Consider the following 22,640-nt stretch of genomic DNA (forward strand, 5'->3'; position numbering starts at 1 on the left):
GGAATGTGAGGGGAGAGGAGGTTAACACCTCGCTGCAAGGTGTGCAATAAAACATGGACCCAATGCAAGGTTGTTGTTGTTTTTTTTAAACAACTTTGTTTATTTCATACGCGTATGAAACCACACTACAATGGGAGCGGGAAACCACGGCGATGGCCCTCGCTTCTGCAATAATGTTAATTCTAGTCACGACAGAGTAAAATGATAAACTGTAGGAAAGTAAAAATACACACTAATGGAATGGAAACCAGTGAAATAATTAGAAGTACATAAATAAACATTAAATACTGAATAAATAAGTGAATAAATAAAAGAACAATTGATTTCTTTTCTTTTTTTTTCTTTTGTAACTACACTCACACAAAATAAATAGCCTCTAATGAATGAAACCTGGCATTTTATCTCCAGCTCAGAAAATATCTCAAGAACAGTTTGTGTTCCCGTCTTTGTTTTCATCCCTGAACTGTTAATTAGTCCCACAGTGTCTGAGTCCACAGTGACCAGCTCTGTGGCGTCACATTTTACTTTGGATAAGGAGACCTGCAAAGGTCTTCCCCCAAAAACATCGTCCTATTTACACCAAGCTTTCTGTGTCTTTATTCTGCGATGGATTGTTTCGAAATACGTTTCCGGAACCCTACATCTCTGCATTAGAAGAAAAAAAACAAAAAAAAACAAAAAAAACAAAAACAATTTGATTGTTTGTAGCAAACAGCAAGTCTGTACTTTGTTCTTGGCTGAAGGCCACTAATTAATATGTTCAGCTAGTAAGAAAAGGAGACTCCTTTTGCTAAAACACAAGAGCAATGTCACTATCACTGATGGATTCCTCTGAAAGGTATCCTTGTACATTCTTTAATCTATGATAATTCTTTTTTTTTTTTTTTTTTTTTTTTACAAAGAATAACAAGTGTTGGTGAGCTTAAAAACTTTGGTAGGCAACTGTGAAATATTAGCTGGCAAATATTCAACTGCATGCCATGGAAACGTGATCCAATCCCATATCACGCCACGTATCATCACTGCACTACTCAGACCTCTGCAGCTTTAGCAGCTTATTGTAAAAAAACAAAAACAAAAGAAGAAGAAGAAGAAGAAAAAAAAATGCTACAGTGAGCCTTGATTACTCATTTGGACATATGTAAAGTACATAGCAGATATATTTTATTATTGCATAGATACCACGCTCAGCAGTGTGAGGGACCGTAAAGCTCTTTTGATCTGTTGCACTGATTTCAGGAGAACTCTCAGGAGGTTTTTGTGCGTTCACAGAAAAGTGTATATTCAGTGCTTTGCAAAAATATGAATATCCCCTTTTTTTAATTACATTTTTTTTAACATTTTGTAACTTAATAACCATATACTTACAAGGGGCAGTGTTGTGTGTTTTCCAGGCACATAATGCCATTATGTAGCACAATCAAGTATGTAAACTTGAGTTGCTATAAAAATGCTATCTTATATGACATTTTACTTTGTAATTTAGTGCCTTGATCTTGAGTCTTTGTCTCTTTAAAAACTCCTGTTCTTTCTCAGAAAAGTAAATTTTACAGTATGCTGCCCCTTAAATGCATTTTAGAGATTTTTTATTTTTTTTTGTGTTGGACCAACATAAAGTAGAAAACTACTGTGAAGTGGAAGGAATATGATCACCAAAAGCATGGCATTCCTACCATAAATACTTCTTTTTCTTTTACCTGTTGGTTAGAGCTGATGGAAAATGCACAACGATAGAGGAGAGCTAGTTGGAGCCTGCAAAAGCTTAAAAACATGGGTGCAGCCAGAGCTACTACTCCAAGCATACTGGGCTGTTAGAATGGCCCAGACATGAAATGATTTTTTATTTATTATTATTATTATTATTTTTTTTAAAAAGCCTGTGCTGAGAGTTTAAATTTTGTCATTGAATCTGACTGAGCTGGAGTCAGGTTGGAAAATGTTCAGTTAAGCTATTTAGAGAAAATTCCCTGAAAAGACTTGCAGCTGTTATTGCGGCAAAACAAGTTTCTACAAAGTACTGACTCAGATGAACTGAACAATAAAGGTTTTTTGATTTAGAGAAGAAAAAAGAAACTTCTCCTTTCAGTTCGCAATTATGCACTGCTTTGTGTTGGTCTGGAGCAAAAATGTCAATTAAATACATAATGTTTGGTTTTTACGTGTCAAAATATATGTATATTAAAAAAAAGGTTTAAGGGATATGAGAACTTTTGCAAGGCTCTTTATCTACAAAGTCAGACTGCATCGCTTCATTCCCCTCCCCCATCATTCAAAGTGTGTCTTTCACAGCTGGAAAGCCCAAAAGCTACCTGAAAACGCCTCCCTTTAAAATGCCTCTCACACATAAACACAACCATGCACACACACAGATTTGAGTTTTCTACCCCCTCCTGCGTCCCCCAGAGTGTCATCACTCATCAGTACATCGCTCCATGTTGGCTGGTCTTGTTTTTAAAATGCTCGATAAACTCAGAGGAAGTAGTCGGGGGGCGGGGATGGTGGGTTACTGGTGCGTGTCTGAGGGGCCGCCTCGCCGCCGGCTCCCGGGTTTGTGCTGAGGAGTTTCTCGTAGCGAGCCTTGTAGGCGTCCCTCTCCCTCAGCACCCGGGTCAGCTCACACTGCAGCTGTTCCAGCTAAAGAGTTTAGAAAAAAGCACACAACAACACAGAATTATTGCTTCTTTGAGTTTTTCTTAATGAGACTGCAAGGATTTAATGAAACAGACTGTAAAATATATCAACAGAAACTTCCGGTAATGTCTGCACTGTTTCACGTTCCCAAAGTTTTAACTTCCTGTTCCTTAAAACTTTGCAAGACACATCACACACACATTATTGCTTGCACGCAGAAGGACATTATTATTACACTGACCCACCTAAAGCCGGTCTATGTCTAGGAGATCTGATGCCGTTTATACAGAAAGATTAGGCATTTGCTAAGAGGGTCGAGGGATCAATTCTTCTCTATCTGGAATCCAGTGCTGACGTAGATACACAGACTCAAAGCCATACCTTCTTAATCTCACCAAGCATTGTTTTAATCTATTATTTTCTATATCTAATTATTTGAAAGTCATTTTATTTCTACATTTATTATTTTCTATTTTTTATTTTTTTTTTGGGAAACTATTCCCATACAAATTATTTTAAGTAGTTTGTTCGTGGTGATAAAAGTGATTCAAGGTTTAAATTTTATTTACAACCTTCTGGTTCAATGGTAGCTCTAGGTGTCCATTAGTAATTGCAAAAATAGTTCAGACACTTGTTTTTTATTTTTAATGGCAGGACTCTCATTTGAATTTGGCTCTGGACTTTGACTGTATGTGTTGATCGAAACCATGCCACTGCAGTCTGTGTGGTTTAGATTAAGGGTGTCAAACTCAGTTTCATTTTGGGCCATATCAAAAATCGGAATGTTCTTAAAGGGCCAGATGAGCCAGAATGTATCGATAAAACCAATCAAACTATTAAAATGTTAATGAATAGCTGTCCCTCCAGGATTTTATGAGTACTTTCACAGATTTTGTGGTGATAATTTAGAAATATTTGTAAGGAATTTTTGTGATATTTATGCTAGTGTATAACTTTAAATGTGACTTTTTAATCCTCGCCGTAACCATAACTTAGTGTCAAGTGAGGCTGAGGGGCAGCAGTCAATTAAGCCCAATGTTTTCTGATGAATTTTAAGAAAAATTTGCAGTGAAGGGAGAAAAAAATGTGGGGATCTGTTGATTTTGTGTGAATTTTGCAAATCTGTGAAAAACTGGAAGGACTTATTGATGTAACTTGGAGCATAGAGGGCCACATAAAAATCTCTCAAATTTGGCCCCTGGGCCTTGAGTTTGACAGATGTGCTTTAGATCGTCTTCCAAGTGAAAAATACAGATTCACCTTCAAGTGTTTGGTGAAGATTAATCAAGAAATTTCTTCCAGCATTTATCTCCATCCACCATCCCATCCTACTAGCTTCCTTCAGATTTCTCCCCACAGCATGATGTGACCACCGCCATACGTCACAGTGGGCAGGCTGCGTTGAGGTGGATGTGCAGTGACTTTCTAGCCTCTCATCTATCTTGGCCGGATTTGAGGAATTCAGGAGAAAAGGTTGCTCTGTCAACAGATTGTCCCACCTGAGCTGTGGATCTTTACATCTCTTTTTCAGACACGCCATGAGCTTTTCAGCTGATTCTCTGATTATTGCTTTCTGTTTTGTGTGAAACAGTAAATAACACTCAAAGCTTGGGATTATACTTTCATTACAGACTGTTTTAAACTTTTCCACACTTTTCTGTCTGACCTTATCAGCACCAAGGTCTTTGTGATGCTGCAATAAGAAAGAGCTTCACAGAACGGCTGGATGCATATTGGCACTAAAATGCACACAGGTGGACTTTAGCTTCAAGTTAGGTAACTTATGAAGGCAATTGGCTGGTTTATTTAGGGGCATCAGAGTAAAGGGGGCTACATAAACAAGGCTTGTCGCAGAAAGCAATAAATTACCCTCAGGAGAAATTAAAACAAACTCAATAATTTCAATTTGCTCTCTCTTTCTACCAAAACTGGATGATAAAAATCTTCAGTCAAGCCCTTATTTTGAAGGGCAGTTTTGCTCACAGAGACTTCACAATTCATTCTATTTGTTGTTTCTGAGTTGTTTGTTTATTTCAGATATTTCAAATGTCTTACAGTTCTAGTGGTAACTATTCATTAGAATTTAAAGTTTATTAATCTCTAAAAATGTGTCCATGCATTATTATGCCATTTCCAATATGTCACTTGAAAATGGTCTCAAAGCAACAATGTTATAGTTTATCGCATAACTTCTGGGACAATTTAAGGTCCAGCAAAATTTGTTATCATATTTAGAGGCCTAAATATGACCCTATGCTAAACTTTTCATATCATTATTTTCTTTCCATTTTACAACGAACCTTTATTTTGTGTTGGCCTATCACATTAAATCACAATGAAACGCACAGAAAGTTGATGTTTACTATTGTGGTAACGCTTTAATTGACGGCGTGTGCATAAGACTGACATGACATAACACCTGTCATGAACATGAAGGAGTCTTCCTGAATGTTTATGACTGTTGTCATTAAGTGTCATTCGGTAAATGACACTTTAAGTGCATTAAATGCAAAGTTGCATTAAAGGTGCATTAAACGTCTCAACTTAGCATTATTTGGTAAATACTGACACGTTTTAAAGCAAAATTGCAATAAACCTTGCGTCAAAAGTTCATTGAAATTGTTAACTTTGCATTTAAAGTGTCACTATTTACCGAATCACAGTTCATGACAACTGTCATCAGGGGTTATGTCACGTTTATGACAGTGTCACGTCAGTCTTACATGCACACCCTGTCAAATAAAGTGTTACCAAGTCTGTCAGTCAAAGTTTTAAACATTAGTGTGTGTGTCTACCTGTTGTGTGAGCAGGTGTTTCTCTGACTCCAGCGCGTGCCGGTGCTGCAGGCGCTTGTAGCGGCAGGACTGGGCGTAGCCGCGGTTTTTGAGCGTGCGACGTTTCTGCTTCAGGCGCACCACCTCGTCCTTGCTCACGCCACGCAGGTGTCGGTTGAGCTCGCGCACCGACAGGCTCACCAGCTGCTCGTCGGAGAAGCGCTCGTTCACCCCGCATGGCTGAGCAAATGGGGGGGGTGGGGGGGGAGTGTGCGTGTTAAAGAAGTGTGAAATAGGTTTGGGAAAACATTTAGACTTTTATGTTACTATGATGTTTTGGCTACGTGTGATGTGTTAAACATGGTGTGTGTAGGTGTGTGTGGTGCGTGTGTGTGTGTGCGTGGGTCGGTGTGTGTTGGTGAGCACGTCTGTCTGTCAGGATGCACATTTCGGCACCACATGTCCATAATCTGTCATGTAATCTGACTAAGTGTGGGTGACAGTTATCAGGATTAGGTACAGCAATAATAGCAGATATTATGGTAAGCTCACGCTGTGCTCTATATAAAGATCCATCGAGACATCTTGATCAACCAGAACACAGCGTATAAAGTTTACTTACCTGTGGTGCTGCATTCATTGAAGATCATTTCATAATGACTTAATGCAAACTTGCTTTAGTGTAGTAGCAAAAAGAGGGTAATGCCTTTATCCTATGTCTGTGGTTAGTAATACAAAGGCTACAAACAGATAAAGAATGTTTATATTATAAAAGAGAGCTAAAACCTCTTCACAGATTAATGTTTTTTTAAAATGTAGTTACAGTATTGTATTTACAAGTAGTATTATATATCTACTTGCAAACACGAATGATTTAGCAGTGTTATGCTTTTAAAGGACTTCTTAAAGAAAGTTTATGGTTTTTGCTTTGGTTTAGTTTTGACTTATTCTTACTCACAACTGGAATCTGTGACATCTGTCACCTCTAGCTTAAAAGTGTTACTTTGAGGAAAAAACACACTGTAGGAGTTGCTTATTTCTTTATTCTAAATGACAAGACTGTAAAACAAACAAATAACAAATTTCCCAAAATTTTAAGCATTTAAACACTGAAAGTATTTCTTCTACCATAAATTAAACTGGATTGTCTGTAACTGATAAATATACAATGCAAATCCATAGAAGTGCAAATTAAAAGTGAATAACTGTGACTGTTTACATCTTTCTATGTGTGAGGCAGCCATATTGAAATTTGAGGCCTGTGTTGGTGAAGAAGCTGTTGCTTTCCGCATCAACTTCAGAAATTCCCAGACATTGAAATTACAAATTAAAGTTTGTTAGAGATTTTTCTCCTAAAGATCTAATATGGTGATATTGCCTTAGGAGTCATTATAGCTCTTGTTATAAACTTTTAGTTAAGCTTCCAATTGGCAGTACTCTGAGTTTATCATGGTCTCAGACATGAGAAGTCAAACACTTCTATGGTATTTGAATGCATAAATTGTAGCGAGTGTTGTTACTTGTTTCCATTGGTAATTGTAGTTAGCATTGTCATTAATAACAATTAGCATATCCCACTGGTTTCTGACTTGCAACTGGACCACTCTCAGTTTAAAGTTTATTGAATTAGTCTTAAGTCTGTTTTTGCAGTGATTGGTTCAATTAAAAGCAGCTCAACAAGTTATCAACTGTTTTGGCTATTATCAGCTAATGCAGCTAGTATCTGCATATTAGCATGTTACAAAATTAGAAATTCAGACTTCAGATCCCTCTACAGTGACCTTCTTAGGCCTCCAAAGGCAATGAGTGGCAACTGCCCATCCTCTATGATGCGATTCAGATTCAAAACGTAGCACCTTTTAAAGAAAACCTCAAATACCTCGAAGGAATCCAACATGAGTGGCTATTCTAATAAGAATACAGGATGATAAAGATTGACTTGTGCGACATAGAAAAATGCTCCTTCTATTTTTGTAATTGAGAAAAATATTTAGAAAAATGTTTTAATGTCCTTTCTGAATATGACCCTAAGCAAAGATATTGGAAACAAGGGTTAGTTCCCTGGTTTTATCCCACTTTTATCACTTTTCACCTACTCTCAGACACAGTCAGTCTTTATGTGGTACCTTTTCGTTGTTTACTTTTTAATGAAACTTTCACGATTCACAAAAGACCTTCTATAAACACAAAGACCAACACGATAGTCTGTCCTTTCAACAACCTTCTGTTGCTGGGAAAACAGAAAGCTTCTATTCTTTCTGTGAGGACATTGTCACCTGTCAAACTGGTGGTCAAAAGTCTAGGCCGTTTGTGTCAAAGTGTGTTGCAAGGTCTTGCATCTTTGATTTTCTGTTGTGCACTTTCAGCGAACCTTTGTCACGAGCACAAGTCTGGACAGACGTGACGCTTACCTGGCTGACGTGTGACTGGTGATGATGGTGATGGTTGGCATGAAGGGGATGGTGAGGATGATGATGGTGATGTTGGTGGTGATGAAGGCGGCCCTGGGGGCTGAGTGGCTGTGGGTAAGGAACTGAGGCAGGGGCGCCATTAGGGAGCGTGGGAGGGGCGGACGACAGGAAGACTAGCGGACGATGGCACATGTCTGCCGCCTTGGTGCAGGAAATGTCTCCTCCACTGTCACTGCTGGAGTCTCCCAGGTTGCTGCTTGAGCTTTGAGAAAGACCTGGGAACTGGAAGGTTGAACAAGAAGAATAAAATCAGCCCTTCAGAGGATACAGGTACAAGAAATGAGAAAATATCCCTGGAGTTGTTGCCGTTACCTGCGAGCTGACCGCTGCGGCAGCTGAGTTCAGCAAAGCTTCCACGGCGTCTTCGCATCCCAGAAAGCCATTCCCTGGTCCCCTCTCTCTGTCGCCTCTCTCTGGAACTCCACCCAAAGCTCCTAGCAAAGTGGCGGGCCCCGTAACCTCCCCTCCAAACTGTTGCTGCAGCGCCGCCAGCCATATCAGGTCCTCAAGAGAGGCAGGGGTGGGGCCTTGAGGGCCACCATGTGCGGGACTGCTCTCCACATTTCCCTGGGACCCAGAGCTGATGCCCGAGGTGAAGCTGTTGGATATGGACAGAGGGAAGGAGATGGAGGAGGACGATGACGAGATGGAGGAAGAGCCCGAGGGTGGCGGGTGCGCATCGCTGAGAGTCGGCGAAGGCGGCAGCGAGTTGTAAGGACTGGAGCTCAAACTGGAGTCATGTGGAGGGTTGCTGGTGTACGGAGAGCTCGAGGGGTCATGGGGCAGCCCGGATTTGGGGTACGAACATGGAGGAGGAAGTGGAGGCGTGTCCGATTTCACCTCAAACTTGAGAAGGTCAAAGTCGTTGAGGTACTCCATGGCCAGGGGGCTGGGTGGGAGAGACGGCATGGGGAGGGAAGGAGAAGACATGGCGTCTGCTGCTGCTGCTACTGGGAGCGTTTACTGGGTTTCTCCGTGTGTCAGGATTTCAGGAAAGCCCGCTCCGCTGCCACGGCGCAGCTCATAGACGGCAACAGTAGTGATACCAGGAGGTAAACTGGTTGAGGAATTTCCACTGTGACAAACCGTTCGTCTCCTTGATTCTGTGATTCTTGTGTCCTGAAGAAACAAAACCAGGGTCACAAGAAAGAAATTTTGTCTTTACTCTACATTTCGTCAGATTCACAATAACTGATGCTGGTTGTACATTTTCTAGTTGTTAAAATATACAACCAAACATGCTTTCTCACTGTCAAAACGTTTTGGCAACCAGCAGATCATCTTGGGATTGTTCAAACAAGAATAACTCAACAGGTGGAGGTTGTAGAATAGCTCATGGTGTATTTATTTCCGTTTTAAGCTTGTACTTTGACATTGCAACAAACCTTTAAGAAGGTTTTCTGCGATGCCAACAAAGACTTTTCAAACTAAAACTCACCTCGCATAATTTAGACTTTTAAATTTTTATTTGCACATCTAGTGAATCATTTATTAGAAAATAACAGCTCAACAACTAATTAACTAATTTTTAAAAGCTAGAAGGTTGCTCAGACTGACCAGACAGTACCATCCTCTTGCTGTCTCTTCATAAACTCAATATTTTAGTACTGGTTCACAGGATCTAAAAGCTGCACATATGTGTGTATAAAAGTGATACCTTTGTTTTAGATAACTTTGTTTATTTTAAATGATCTAATCAAGTAAATTGCCTACTTTTCCATAAATAAAGTAGATAGTTTAAACTACTTTTCAGGTGTTATCTTTACATACCTACCGTACAGAAGACAGCCCAATAAATATTACATCAAATAATAATAATAATAATAGTAATAAAAAAACATCCCACTGGGCTCAGTGCTAACTTGAGCACAAAAATTAAATGGGCCTAATCATTTTTGACAGAAAGATACACGTCTCAAGACATCAAATCCAATTATCAAGAGGTTCAGACTTTAATCCAGGCCAAGAGACTTTCAGAAAACAAAGTGAAACACATTTTTAACATGGCGCAGGAGTCAGAATAGGATTTGTGACAATCTTGATGATCACTGGAAAAGTTTTACGTCATAATTTGAAGTCTTGGAAACCAATAATCTCACACTAGTACGGCAAGGCATTCATTCAATTCAAAGAAATCCCCACACATCGCGTTCCAATATCACCAAAAAAACTTTTTAATCTAATCTGCACCGCTGAGGATATCAAAGAAAGCTTGAGAAGAGCTAAGCTGTTTTCCACCTACACTAATTACAGACCTTCAGATTTAATTATTGTAATTATCCAAACGAACACCTAATTAAAAATCCACCTTCAACTGGTGCCTTTGGTGCACAGCCCATTAGTCCTGGACCCCTGCGGCTTAAAATGGATTGTAAAAGAAAGCAAACGGTGTCAGGGCTCCATGGAGGCCTCAGTCTGGCTCCGGACCAGAGTCACGGCAAAAACACACTTTGCGAAAGAACAAAAGTAGAACGAAAGCGGAACAAAAGGAAGGCCTGGAAGTCAGATAGGCGTCAATCAAGGAGGAAGGAAATCGTCTTACCGCCGGTCATAGAGATGAAGGATGGTTATGAGCTTCTTTCAGGCATCCCCACCAGACACACACACACAAATAATTGACTGACTGACTGGTTGACTGACACGTTTGGAAAGAGACACAGAGGAAACAGTGTGTGTGTGGGTGCATGTGTGTGTGTATGGTGTGTGGGTTTAGCTCTCTGTCACTGAGTGCCACTGCCCCCTTTCTTCCCCCCCCCCACACTGCAAATCCCTGTTTGCAACAACCCCTCCCCTCTCTGCCCCCCAGCCCTCTCTGATGGATCACAGGCATGTTCACACACTCTGGCAATGTCTCGCTCCCTCTCTATCTTTTATCCTTTTTTTTTTTTATTATTATTATCTTGTTTTGTTCACCTTGTTTCTCCTTAATGCTCACACAGACAGACTTACCTTCACATTCCCATCTCACTCTTTGGGGTTGCTGCCTGTCAGTCGATAAACTGTCAGAGACGCTGTAAAACAGCTCATGACTATTCTACCAGAAGTTTTCCCTCACACCTTTACGTAATATTGCTAAATCGGACTCTGCCTGACTCAATACGTAGCTGAAAACACATTTGTTGTCATGCCTCTAGTTGAACTCCAGACTCTGTGCTGCCTCACCGTGGACAGTCGCTCTGACCATAGAGTTAGTGTTGGCGCTTGGACGTGATTGTGCAAAAGTCATCGTACCCCCTTGAGCCTTTTGGACGTTTTGGCACATCAGATCTGTAACACTCATTTTATTGTGGTGTAAAAGAAGAACACAAAGTTTTTTTACAACCAAAAATCTTTAAGGTCACTCATTTTGATCTGATACGCCTAAAAAGACAAACAGTGGAACCGATAACCTTCATACCAGTGTGTTATTTGGTGTCCCATGAAGGCCGTGAAGATTTGCTGTAGAACATCTGTGAACAAACAGCACCATGAAGACCAAGGAATACAGCAGACTTGTGCAAATGTATAGGGCAGAGTTAGATCCGAATATGATATCTCAAGCTTTACCCTGTTTCATCCAACACTTATCCTGAAAACTGGAAGAGTATGGCTCAACTACAAACTACCAAACTACTGAAAATGACAGGGAGCGCGATGATCCCACAGGGACCTGAAGGCTCAGGTCCAGTGCAGTTCTTGCATAAATGCCACCTCAGGTGAGTTTTTCCATCCAAAAATTACAGAATAGATCTTTATTACGGTTAAATTTAGTTTTAAATATATGTATAGAAGGGAACAATCCAGTTTAGGCTTGGCCAATCTAATTATTTGGGATTTGAAACCAGAGATGATTTAAAAAGAAAATAAAAAACAAAAACAGCAGCCCTGTAGATTATTGCTTTTGTGAATCAGACACAAGCATCAGTGTATCTATTCAGCTGTAGAGTGAGATGACCTTTTTGAATGCTAATGCCACCCCCTTGGCTATGTCATCCTTGGCAGAAAGCCATGCTGCCCATACCCAAAACCACCTGGACCTCTGGAGGAGTCGGAGGGATCCAAAACTCAGTTGTCAGAATCAGTTGCACTCCATATTTATGGCCTTTTTGGCTGAATGGCAATAGGAGAACTGTTATTGAAAGGAAACTATGAATAGTACCTTTTGCTGTTTGACACACGGAGAATGTTGCTTTGGTCAGATGAGATCAAAACAGACATTTTTGGCCAACATGCATCCCACTGAATGTCGCCCTAATCACACCATCCCCAGGGTAAAATATGGTGGTGGCAACATTATGCTGTGGGGCTGGAAATCGGCATGAGTTGAAGATAAGTTGGGTGAATGAAAACCTGTTAGAGGCTTTAAGGGACTTGAATCTGGACGATAACCCTGAACATACAGCTTGAGCTATGATGTCATGGTTTAGCTCAAAACATGTTCATGAATGACCCAGTTAAAGTCCAGAGCTAAATGTAATCGAGTGTCTATAACAAGACAAAAAAAAAAGAAAAATAAGAAAAAAGATGTTCATACACCAGTACTTCTTTTTTTTTTTCACAAAAAAAAAAAAAAATTCTGTAGATTAGACTTGCAACAGTGATAATAGTGAAACATGCTTTTACAAAGTCTTGATTCAAATGGAAAATGCACAATAAACTTTTAAGATTTCTTTTTTTTTTTTTGCAAAGAAAGAAAGAAAAATTGAAACCCATGTACCATTTTTCTTTCACTGCACAATCATGTGCTGCTCTGTCATCTTGGTCTATTTCATTAAATCCCATAAAAACTCCTGAGTATTCTGCTAATGCAATGCCAATAAGTGTGGAAAATTTAAAGAAGCATTGATTATTTTGCAAATCATTCTATAATGAAAGTCTAGATTATAATGTAACATTACTACCACGTATTTTCTGAGAAAAGTGTCCAGTTGGAAATATTCTTCTTCTCCTTGCACTTGTTGAAACCATTTTGCCAGATTTTCTTGTTATATCTGCCAGTTAAATAAAAATAAATAAATAAATTTTTTTTCTAAAGTTGGGTTAAAATATCAATCCAACTTCTTCCTTTCTAAGCCTAAGAACAATTATATATATATATATAGAAATTTTTTTTTACAAGGATCAACCTGTTTAATTTCAGTATTAGTAATGTAATTAACACATCTAGACAATAAAATGTTATTAAATGTTTATAATATAGGTATTGAATTATTTCACACTGACACTAAGTGCCTCTCAGTCACATTCAATGCCTCTTGGACTTGGGATAAAAACCTTAAATGTGAATATTTTTTCTTCAGTGTTGTCCCTCTACGAACCCTCAGCAGGGAAATGCACAACAAGCATTTCTCGATGCTCCTTAAAAGCTAAACTTGTTAATCCTGAGTCTCTGCGTGTCTTAATAAGCGTCTCGCTGTGGAATCAGTGAGTTAATAGTCCCATCACAAATCTGACTTAGACAGCAAACAAAACCTTTAATGCAAGCAGACATGCTGACTCGTGTGAAAAAAAAAAAAAAAAAAAAAAAAAACACACCTCGAGAAGCACAAACAAAAGTTTCAGACTGGATATTTCTCAAATTTACACAACAGAAAAAAAGTAGAATAAATACATTATTTAAGAGGCAATGTAGCCTGAATGACGACTGGCAAAATGACATCTGTTCTCTTTGAGTGTTTCTTTTACGCTCCCTGTTCCAGCTTCTCTATCTGACCATCGCGTGTTTCCAGGGAAAGCTTAGCAGCTAAACCAACAGGGCCTCCCGTGAGGGGGAGAGACAAAGACAGGCAGAGACACAGAGGAACTTACCTCATACTCTACTGAAAATACTACATCCTCTGCATCTGCAGTCGTGCACGCATTCATCCTATCGATTTTTTACGCACATTCAGGTGAGACCTTTGAACCCACTGTTTTTACTGTTTCGCCTCCCGTTGCTATCGTTTAGCTACCTATTGATTGGGATTACCGTAATGATTGCAAATACGAGGGAATGGGTTGTCAAGGGAGCAGCGCTGCATGCATACAGGATGACAGTGAGAAGGCCGAAGCCGTCCAACTGGGAATAAAATGCAGATGTTATACATCCAAAAAATTTTCCTGCATAGTGAAGTGTACCTCTACCATCTTGCACAAACAATAACAATGTCACAATGACAAATTTTGCTGGACGACAAATATTCCCAGATCTTATTGCAATAAACGATAATATTGGTGTTTTGAGGCCACTTTCAAGCAACATAATAACACACCCTGCCTGGGGCTGCACTGCGAAGGCTTTTCACACAAACCTGACCCCAGAGTCAGGAAAAGAATGAGAGAAAACAAAACGGCTTTTAAAACGTTCAGCTCCTGTTTCATGGAGTGGTTTTAAAAAGATGTGAAATGGTCAGAGCTGGTTGCCAGGGAGACGTACAGAGGAGACCATCAACTTGCTCCAACATCCGTAAATCAAAGAAATCGACTGTCTATGTTAATACAGCTACACACTGGAACCACACAGAGAAAATATATCATTTACTAGTTTAGTTTACATTCATTTGCACAATTTGCACAATCGTTTTTTTGTGTGTCAAAGCCAGAGGGTAGAGCGTATTTCTAGTTTTTGTGTCATACCAATTTAAATTACTTCCATTTATGTGGGTATAAAAACTAATACATGGTTAAACTCATGACAAAACACAATTATTTGTTTGAAGGTTCTGCTGATTAAAAGCAGCAGCAGCAGTTGAGCTTCAAGATGGCTTAAAAAAAATTCAAAACCCACAACAATTTCCATAGTTAGTTAATTTAACTGAAATGACCCTTTAAGCCAGAGAATCTCCCTTTATTGCTACAAAAACCCACGAATGGGACGCTAACCCCGCTGTCACCTTGTTACCCTGGGTCTCATATCCTCCAGCGTTTATCCTTTGAGAGCCCATGTGAGGTCAAGGGTCATGAGCCCTCGGAGTTGGAGAAACTCGGGAAAAGGCCTGGCTGTAAGCGCTGGTCGCAGTTGACTTCAGAATCATAGCTAAATCAATAAAAAGGAAAAAAGGAGACGTGCATGCAGCCGGGTACGCTGGGAACGAGAGAGTGACGGAGCTAACGGTGGGCCGGCTCTGTTTGGACAGATGGTGTGATCTGGAGGTCTGCAGGGTCCCAACAACTCGGCCTTATCCCACATATAAATGTCCTAATTCCTACTAACTCTGCTACAAGCAGCAGGCTTACACGTCTCACCTCTCAAGAGCCCCCACCTCCCTCGCTCCCATCCCTCCCTCTCTGTCCTCAGCCTTCCTCACACATCACACACACAGAAACACACATGCACAGGTGACACTGGAAAAGAAAACAGGAATGACAGAAACTGATCACATCGACTCCAATCCAATTAGTCATATAAGATGAAACATGTTGGATCTGAGATAGTTTGACATACATGTTATGCTGCCTTAATGTATATGTTTATTTTCTTTATCAGTACATTTTTGGCGATGTTTTGGAAAATGTTGATGTTGATCGTCGCTGTCCCTAAAAGTGAATATTGGTGTGAGCCGGTTATTTGACAGTGAGCTTCAGAGCAGTGAAGACGTCCACATCCCTCACGGATTTATTATGTTTGCTTGTTTATCACATTTTAATGCTTCAGATAATCAAAACAAAAAAACAAAAAAAACAAAAAAAATGAATCAGAGGTAACGTGAGGAAAAACAAAAGTCGTTTTTCAAATGACGTAATTTGTGAAGAGAGAAATAGTTTTCTAAATCGGCCATTATGAGAAAAAAGCAATTGGCACCTTTAATTAATTGTCATCACATTGTTGTCGTTGGATCAACTTCCATATCGACTCAGATGTGTTTCAGGTTAATGTTTATCTGGAAATTCATGATTCCATCCACTCTGTCAATTCGTGCAACGTCTGATAGTAGAGCACACCATCACACAACCACCACCATGTTTCCATATTGGTATGATTTTTTATTGTTTTTTCCAAAATGCGCAGCTTTTTCAAGAAATTCCACTTTATATTTTTTGCCACGTTAAGATGCTGTCATGGGAAACATTTGTTTTTGTCATGTATCTTTTTTGTTGCTGCATTACTGAGTAAAAAATAAATGTGAATAGAATACGCTAAAGCTGAGACAAAATTGCATCCTAAGCTTAAAGTCAGAATGTGTGTATATTTATTTATATATGTATGCATATAATTTTATCTTAAGTTATTTTATTTAGCTAGGTTTCATTCCTAAATGAAGCCACTGCAGGAGTCACTGCCACTAACTCTGTTTTCTTACAGTCAATCCAGCAAAGCAAACTAACCTTTGTTGGAGCCAATCAAGCAAAAAATAGGTATTAAATAATGGATAAAATATGTACCATTTCAAAATATCTGGAAAAAAACTTTCATCTCCTTCCAACCAGTTATAGATGTTGCAACAAAAACTTCAATATGTAGGTTTTTTAAAGATCTAAGCGGGACTTCAAATGAATAAAGGATCACCTATATGATACTCTGAGTAATCAGTTTGTGATGAATTTTTGAAATGTTGTCAGTTTTGTAAAGGAAATGGGAGTAGATTTTCATCAGACCTTTATTTAGACCGCTATAACACCAGTATATTTTCATTTTTGTTTAATTCACAGTAAGTCCAAATCACTGTGTCATAACGTTTGTTTAATAAATTATTTTTCTTTGCATAAAACTGTGGAAATGTTATTCCACAGTATTTCAAGCTGCACTTTGTCTGCAGCTTCGAATATTGCAGTAATGTCAGCGGGATGCCTCTCGGCAGTGCCTCAAATTCAGTGTAATCATAAGAAAAATGAAGTGAAACTAATGTTTTATTACAGCTTACCGAAATATAATGTAAATATACCCTTGGATGATCCATGTTTATCATTAAAACTCCCAAACTCTAAGCTTTTCTAATCTCAGTGTTTTCTTTCTTTCTAATCCATCACTTCAACTCCTAAGCTTTAAATTGCCCATTTCTAAATCTGACTTTGAGCTTGTGCAGCTTTGCGATGAAACATGTTCATACTCTTAAGGTATCCACTGGACCTTTATTGATTTTCTTGCCTCGCCAGACCGTCTTACACCCTGACGGCGTGTCGTTTGTGCATCTGCGTGTGCACGATGTTCCCACTCTCTGCCTAGCTTCCACCCACACGTGGGGTCTCGTTGTGAGCGGACTTATCGGGGCTAGTCGCGAGGTTAGAGCTGATTCTCCCTCAGAAAACCCAATGACAGATTAACAGGGAGCAGTTCACGTAAGCTGTCAGCGCTCCCGTTATTACCTCACCTCAGGCACCGTACCGTATCGCATCGTCTCCCACCGTCCGTCCCCTCCTCAGACCAGCGAGCGGTTTTATCGTGATTAATTATTTAATTTCCCTTTATGCGCGGCTGATTCTGCCGCAGGGGAAACTTTGACATTTTAGTCTTTAATCGCGATGTAATTTCAGCCAACAATTGTTGGAAACGCTAAGGGAAGGTAATTTTATTTATAAAGCAGATTTTCAGCAACAAGGCAATTCAAAGTGCTTTATATGAATTAGAAGGAAATATAAACAAAATGACAAACCAAAGGAAAGAGCAAAAGAAGAAAAGTATAAAACTACATATTAGTTCCTTATGTTTAAGAATAAGTAGTCTGTCATTTATAAGCTAGTAAGGTGAGTTTATCTGGATTCTAAGTTTGTTCTATATCCTTTTCTGGGTTGCAAGATAATTCTAAGTACTTTGTAATTTATAATTTATAAGCTAGAAGGAGTTTCCGTGAAAAACAAAAAACAAATAGGAGTTTCTCTGCATAATAATATAAAATGTATAATATTGGTCTAAATAGTGAGTAGCCTACTCCACAATTTCTAAAAGTAATAAAATAAAGTTTAAAACTAATGATGTAAAGTAATGTGCACTGCTTATTCATGACGCTGGAAACCTTCAGCTTGTGTGGGGGGGGGAGAGTTGGTGTCGTAATATTTTTTTTTTATGATGATGATGATGAAAATTAGCATGCCTTTTCATTTGGGATAAGGCCCTTTTAATTTTCAGGTGCATAACAACCGTTCTAGCAGATGTGCTGCTGGGCCGGGCGCCTCTAGATCTGAGCAGACAGCTTAAAGTTTCCAAGACTGCAACCTCATGTCAACAGTGGTCATATTAACAAACAAAAAGTATTAGACGACTTTAATCTTAATGGGGGCAAGGTGGGGGGGGAGAGAAAAACACAAAACAAAACAGAGGAAATCTGGTTTGGCAGCAGACAGGGAGGCTGAGACTTGGTTGGGGAGGATGAGGAGGAGGAGTTGGAAGAGAGGGATGAACGGATTAAGGCGGTCGATACTCTGGCTGCTATCCCAGACTGAGAGATGACACTAAATCTGTTAATTCATCCCCCTCCTCCTGCCCTCATCCTCGCTCACTCTGATTCCTCTCTCATCCTCCTGCAGGATTATGATATTTCCACTGTCGTCCTTAATGTCAAGTCGATAATCAATGAGATTCGGAAGTTGCCGCAGAGTTGACAAGATGATTTTCACGGCACTTTTAAGGAGATCAAAGTGTGTTTGTGAGCAGCAGTAGGACTGTAAATGGGGCATTTATAAAAGTTAGGATTTTGGTGATTTCTCAAAGCATTTGTTCGATTAGTCTGACTGCTGTTCTAGTTGTGCAATTTGCTCCACTTGTTTGCTTCAGCCAGTGGAAAACTGTTCATTCCACTCACATCGATCTGGGTGAGGGTTTTTGGTAGCATAGAGTGGCAGTTTCTGGAGTGGGTGTTGTGGCTCTTTGCCGAGGGCGCCACTGTATCAGGGGGCGGCACAAAAGGCTGCACCCTAAACAAGCATTTTGTTGCTCATTCAGTCAAAAAGTTCAGTGTGTTGCTTACCGTCTATGGTTACGTTCACACTGCAGCCTGAAGTGGCCAAATTAGGAATTTTAGTCAAATTGGATTTTTTTTTACCATGGCCGTTCGCACTTCAAAATATATGCGAGTTGTATGTGTGAACGGCAAATGACCTGAAAGTGTCCCGCATGCGCAGTAGAGGGCGCAAAAGCATCAGTGTTCGCAGTGTTCTCCCAACCACCATAAAAAGAAGAAGTGCTCAGTGTTTGCGGAAGTAAACATGGAGGCTAACGGTGGAGAATAGCTTGCACATTTAAAGTTGTTGTCCATCCGGAACCAGCATATTACCAACTTAATCCTCATTACAGTCCGCCATGGTTGTTGTTTTTCTGTATCAGGATGCAGAATGGGAACATTTATCGAGAATCAGTGATGTTCAGGTCGGATGAATGCAACCTGGACGTTAGGTCGCATTTGAAAAGAATCCGAGCTGTGCTGTTCAGACTGTCATGAAGAGATAAGATACAGGACATTACGTAAAAAAAAAATCGGAAGTGGGTCACTTCAGCCTGCAGTGTGAACGCAGCGTAAGTGCGGTGAGAACATATGGCTGTAAAATACAGCTAGCTAATGATAATGCTATCGGACATTTCTGTCAGATAGCAGACAGAAATACTATCTGCGTAGCCTAAATTAGCCTAAAAATGTATACAAATTTTTTTAACCCAATTCTTTAGGCTAGAATGATTTAGCCTAAATCACTAATTTATTGGTCACAAATGTAGTGATTTAGGCTATCACTAAATTAGATGGCCAGTCCACTCTTCTTTAAAGACTATGGAAATAATCTACAGTCCAGAATCTAAAACATTCAGGATCGTCAAACTGTAAATGAGCTATAATGTAGCGAAAAGAAATGAATTAAATTACAGTTTGAGATTCATAAAATCAATATTCCATTTGTGAAAGCACAAATGAATAATTTACAATGATTTTTCTGGCATCCATGCAACCCTTTGTCAAGACTAATCAGGAAACCTCTTTTTACAGACAATTGTTTGAGGGCCAGTAGCAGATTCTTCATAACACACTTGGTTTTGTGCAACCTGTAAAGAAGTAGAATTTTTTTACAATTCTCGTCACATTGTTGTAAGGATGGTCAAATGTGATCTCGTGGGGAAAATCAAGACATCAGTTATTATCACGATGCGAATTGTGGACCTCTACAGGTCTGGTTCAATATTCAGATGCCGGAAGATGCCACGTTCATCTGCTCAAAGAACACCAGATGCTCCGACACCATATGAGCCAGGAAACACACCGGCTCCAGAGAAGACTCTACTTTTGTGTTGACCTTTGCCAACACAAGCTTTATCACGTAAACTTTTGTGCTACAGCGCCGGAGCAGAAGCAACAGTCTTTGTGGAGAGACAGGCTGAAACTGGTGTGTGACGGTCAACATCCACGGTGAAACGAGTTCAGAAACAGCATGGTCTGGAAAGCCTCTCTATGAGGAAGAATCCACCGCTTCAGAGGAAACAGAAAAGACAAGAGGCTTGCAAATATTTTTAGAGACATGATGTGGAGGAACGTCGGCCCACATGTCTTGGGGCGTGTAAAGTAATTGCAAATGTAACAACCTAAAATGTAGGCTGTTACATTCGCAACCTGAGAACAACAGTGCAGCTGTTTGAGCTGCTACATCTACCAAACAGGCATCTAGGCCAAAGGAGACTTTAGGAGGCTGAAGTCCATGTTAGCTGCTGTAGAAACAGTTTCTATGGCGACCCCAGTGAACAGCTCGCATGTGACCTTTGCCAACACAAGCTTTATCACGTTAAATACAACTGAGACGCGTCATGTCCTGCTTTGGTGAGTCATCCGCTCATGGAGTTACGTTTCACTCAGGCTCTTTTGACATCTCACAGAGAGCAGCCTCATTCTGCCATATTTCAAGAGAAATACCACACGAAGGACCGATCTGAACCTTCAAATAATGAACAGAGAGTTTGAAGAAGGGCTTCTCTACTGTGGCTGCAAATCTAAAGAGGCTGCAGAGGATCTGGCCCCTGGTACGAGAGGTGTGTTTTTTTTTCTTTTGGTTTCAAGGGGATGTTTTTCTGCTTTCAGAGCACCATAACCCCCCATTTCTTCGGCACTGCCTCCATCCTTTTATGCTCTCGCGTCTTACTGTTCTACCCACACGTTCTCTCTCTTGCTCCTCTCTTCCCTCGGCCTTTTACTATGTGATCATGTTGCTTGGTAACAAGCAGAAGAATGATGAGAAGAGTAGGATGTGTTCGGGTGGCTCCTGTGCCATGTGACGTGTCCTCTCGCACCGGCTGCAAAGAACACAGGGCGAGTAGGCCTCGAGAAACTGCAACATGGCACTTACTGGGTTTTTTCGACGATTTGTTGTTGTCACTTAAAGAGGTTTCTGCATCAATAAATGTGAGGCATAGTAGGAGTTAAACTTCAAACCAGACGTCTGCTGTGTGTGAGATAAAGTCGTATCTGGTCAGGATGACTGTAGTTTGAAATGAAGTCATAGTTTGAAGTGTTAAATTGTTTCTGGGAAGAGTCGTTTAAGTTTTAATTACTCTTTTATGGACACGGAATCCAAAAAAAGTGAGCTTTGAAGAGCACAGGACTCTGTTTAGGTATAATAAAAAATATATCTTTGACTCTAGAGAACCTGCCTTTCTTCTTTTCCTTTCATTAAACTGCAAACAAAGATTTTCTCTCTGCATATAACTCACATCTGACTCATAATAGCAAATCTCTTGAAAGGAAAAAAAAAGGTCAGAACCTGGTTGCCGATGACAACCCGGTTCGGGTGTGCGCGTATGTGTGTGTGTTTCAGTAGTGATTGCCTCATCTGTGGGGATCAGTCGCCCCCTGCTGTTTTCACTTACTTCTACTTGTAACCACACGACGTTGCCATGCCAACCCGAGGGGGCATTTCTGATGTCAAGCTGTAAATTTAGCAGCCACGTTGCGATCGTGGAAATCAAAACCAGGCGTCTGTGAGGTCGTTACCGTGGGACCCTGAAGCTGTTCTCGTCGCGTCCTGAGCTGTAATCTCTCTTTGCGATCACGACCACTTCATTTAAAACCGTTTCCCGCTAATTAACCGCAATTACAATTCTGCTGCTTTTAATCACAGTTTCGTCGCAGTTGCGGCCTCGTCGCCACTTGGGGGCGACATAAACGACCCCGAAAGCGAACCTGTGAGGCTGACGCGTGAGGAGGAGGCAATGTCAGCGTTTTGCACTGATTTGCTGCCGCCGTAGCCGACATTAGGGGGGTTTTAGTTTGAGGGTTTGTTCGCCATCAATTTCTAAGACCAACATTGATCTACTTGCTCTCCTCATGTGCAATAAAAGGTTACAGACGAGTCAAGGACCGTCTGCTGTCTGAACTTGGAGCTGAGAGATTTAAAACCAGGAGGGGATTGCTTTAAAGTCAAGGCTGGATCGCGTATTTATCCCAGGCTGGCGTCAGAACAGAACCTGTTGGACCTTGAAGGCCTTCTAGTGAATTCTTTGCTTCTTCTCCATCCAAACCTCCCCGATGGTTATGCCAGGTTAATAAATACAAACAATGCATGGAAACCTTGAGTCTGTGCTTCCAGAAAGACAATAATATATTTTACGTCCACCGTGAGAATATTGAGTGAGGTTAGACTGGCGTATATATATATATATATATATATATGTTCATTCATATTAAATGAACACATATAAGTGCATGTTCATTTAATATAGCAAAATTTTGTTAATGTACGTATAAGAAATATATAATTCTATTATAATTGGAAAGTGATTTGTCATGTGTTGTATTTATCTAAATAAATTAAGATGTACTCATCTTTACAAACTAAAACGTTTAAATACAAAAGGGTGTTTTTAAGTCTCAAAAAGGTCAAAAATATTTTCAAAATATTT

General features: G+C 40.0%; 1 protein-coding gene across 1 annotated transcript; it reads right to left on the reverse strand.

The window, feature by feature from the left end:
• Positions 1 to 65: 65 nt before the first annotated feature.
• nrl (neural retina leucine zipper) lies at positions 66 to 21,985 on the reverse strand. The gene is made up of 5 exons (XM_044128345.1): positions 21,609 to 21,985; positions 8,189 to 8,995; positions 7,811 to 8,098; positions 5,427 to 5,645; positions 66 to 2,634 (listed from the first exon to the last, which is right to left on the reverse strand). The coding sequence occupies exons 2-5, from the start codon at positions 8,804 to 8,806 to the stop codon at positions 2,470 to 2,472; spliced, it is 1,290 nt and encodes a 429-aa protein (XP_043984280.1). The 5' UTR covers positions 8,807 to 8,995; positions 21,609 to 21,985; the 3' UTR covers positions 66 to 2,469.
• Positions 21,986 to 22,640: the final 655 nt, after the last annotated feature.

Source organism: Gambusia affinis, linkage group LG10 (assembly GCF_019740435.1).
Source record: "Gambusia affinis linkage group LG10, SWU_Gaff_1.0, whole genome shotgun sequence".
In the NCBI taxonomy this organism is placed as follows: Eukaryota; Metazoa; Chordata; class Actinopteri; order Cyprinodontiformes; family Poeciliidae; genus Gambusia; species Gambusia affinis.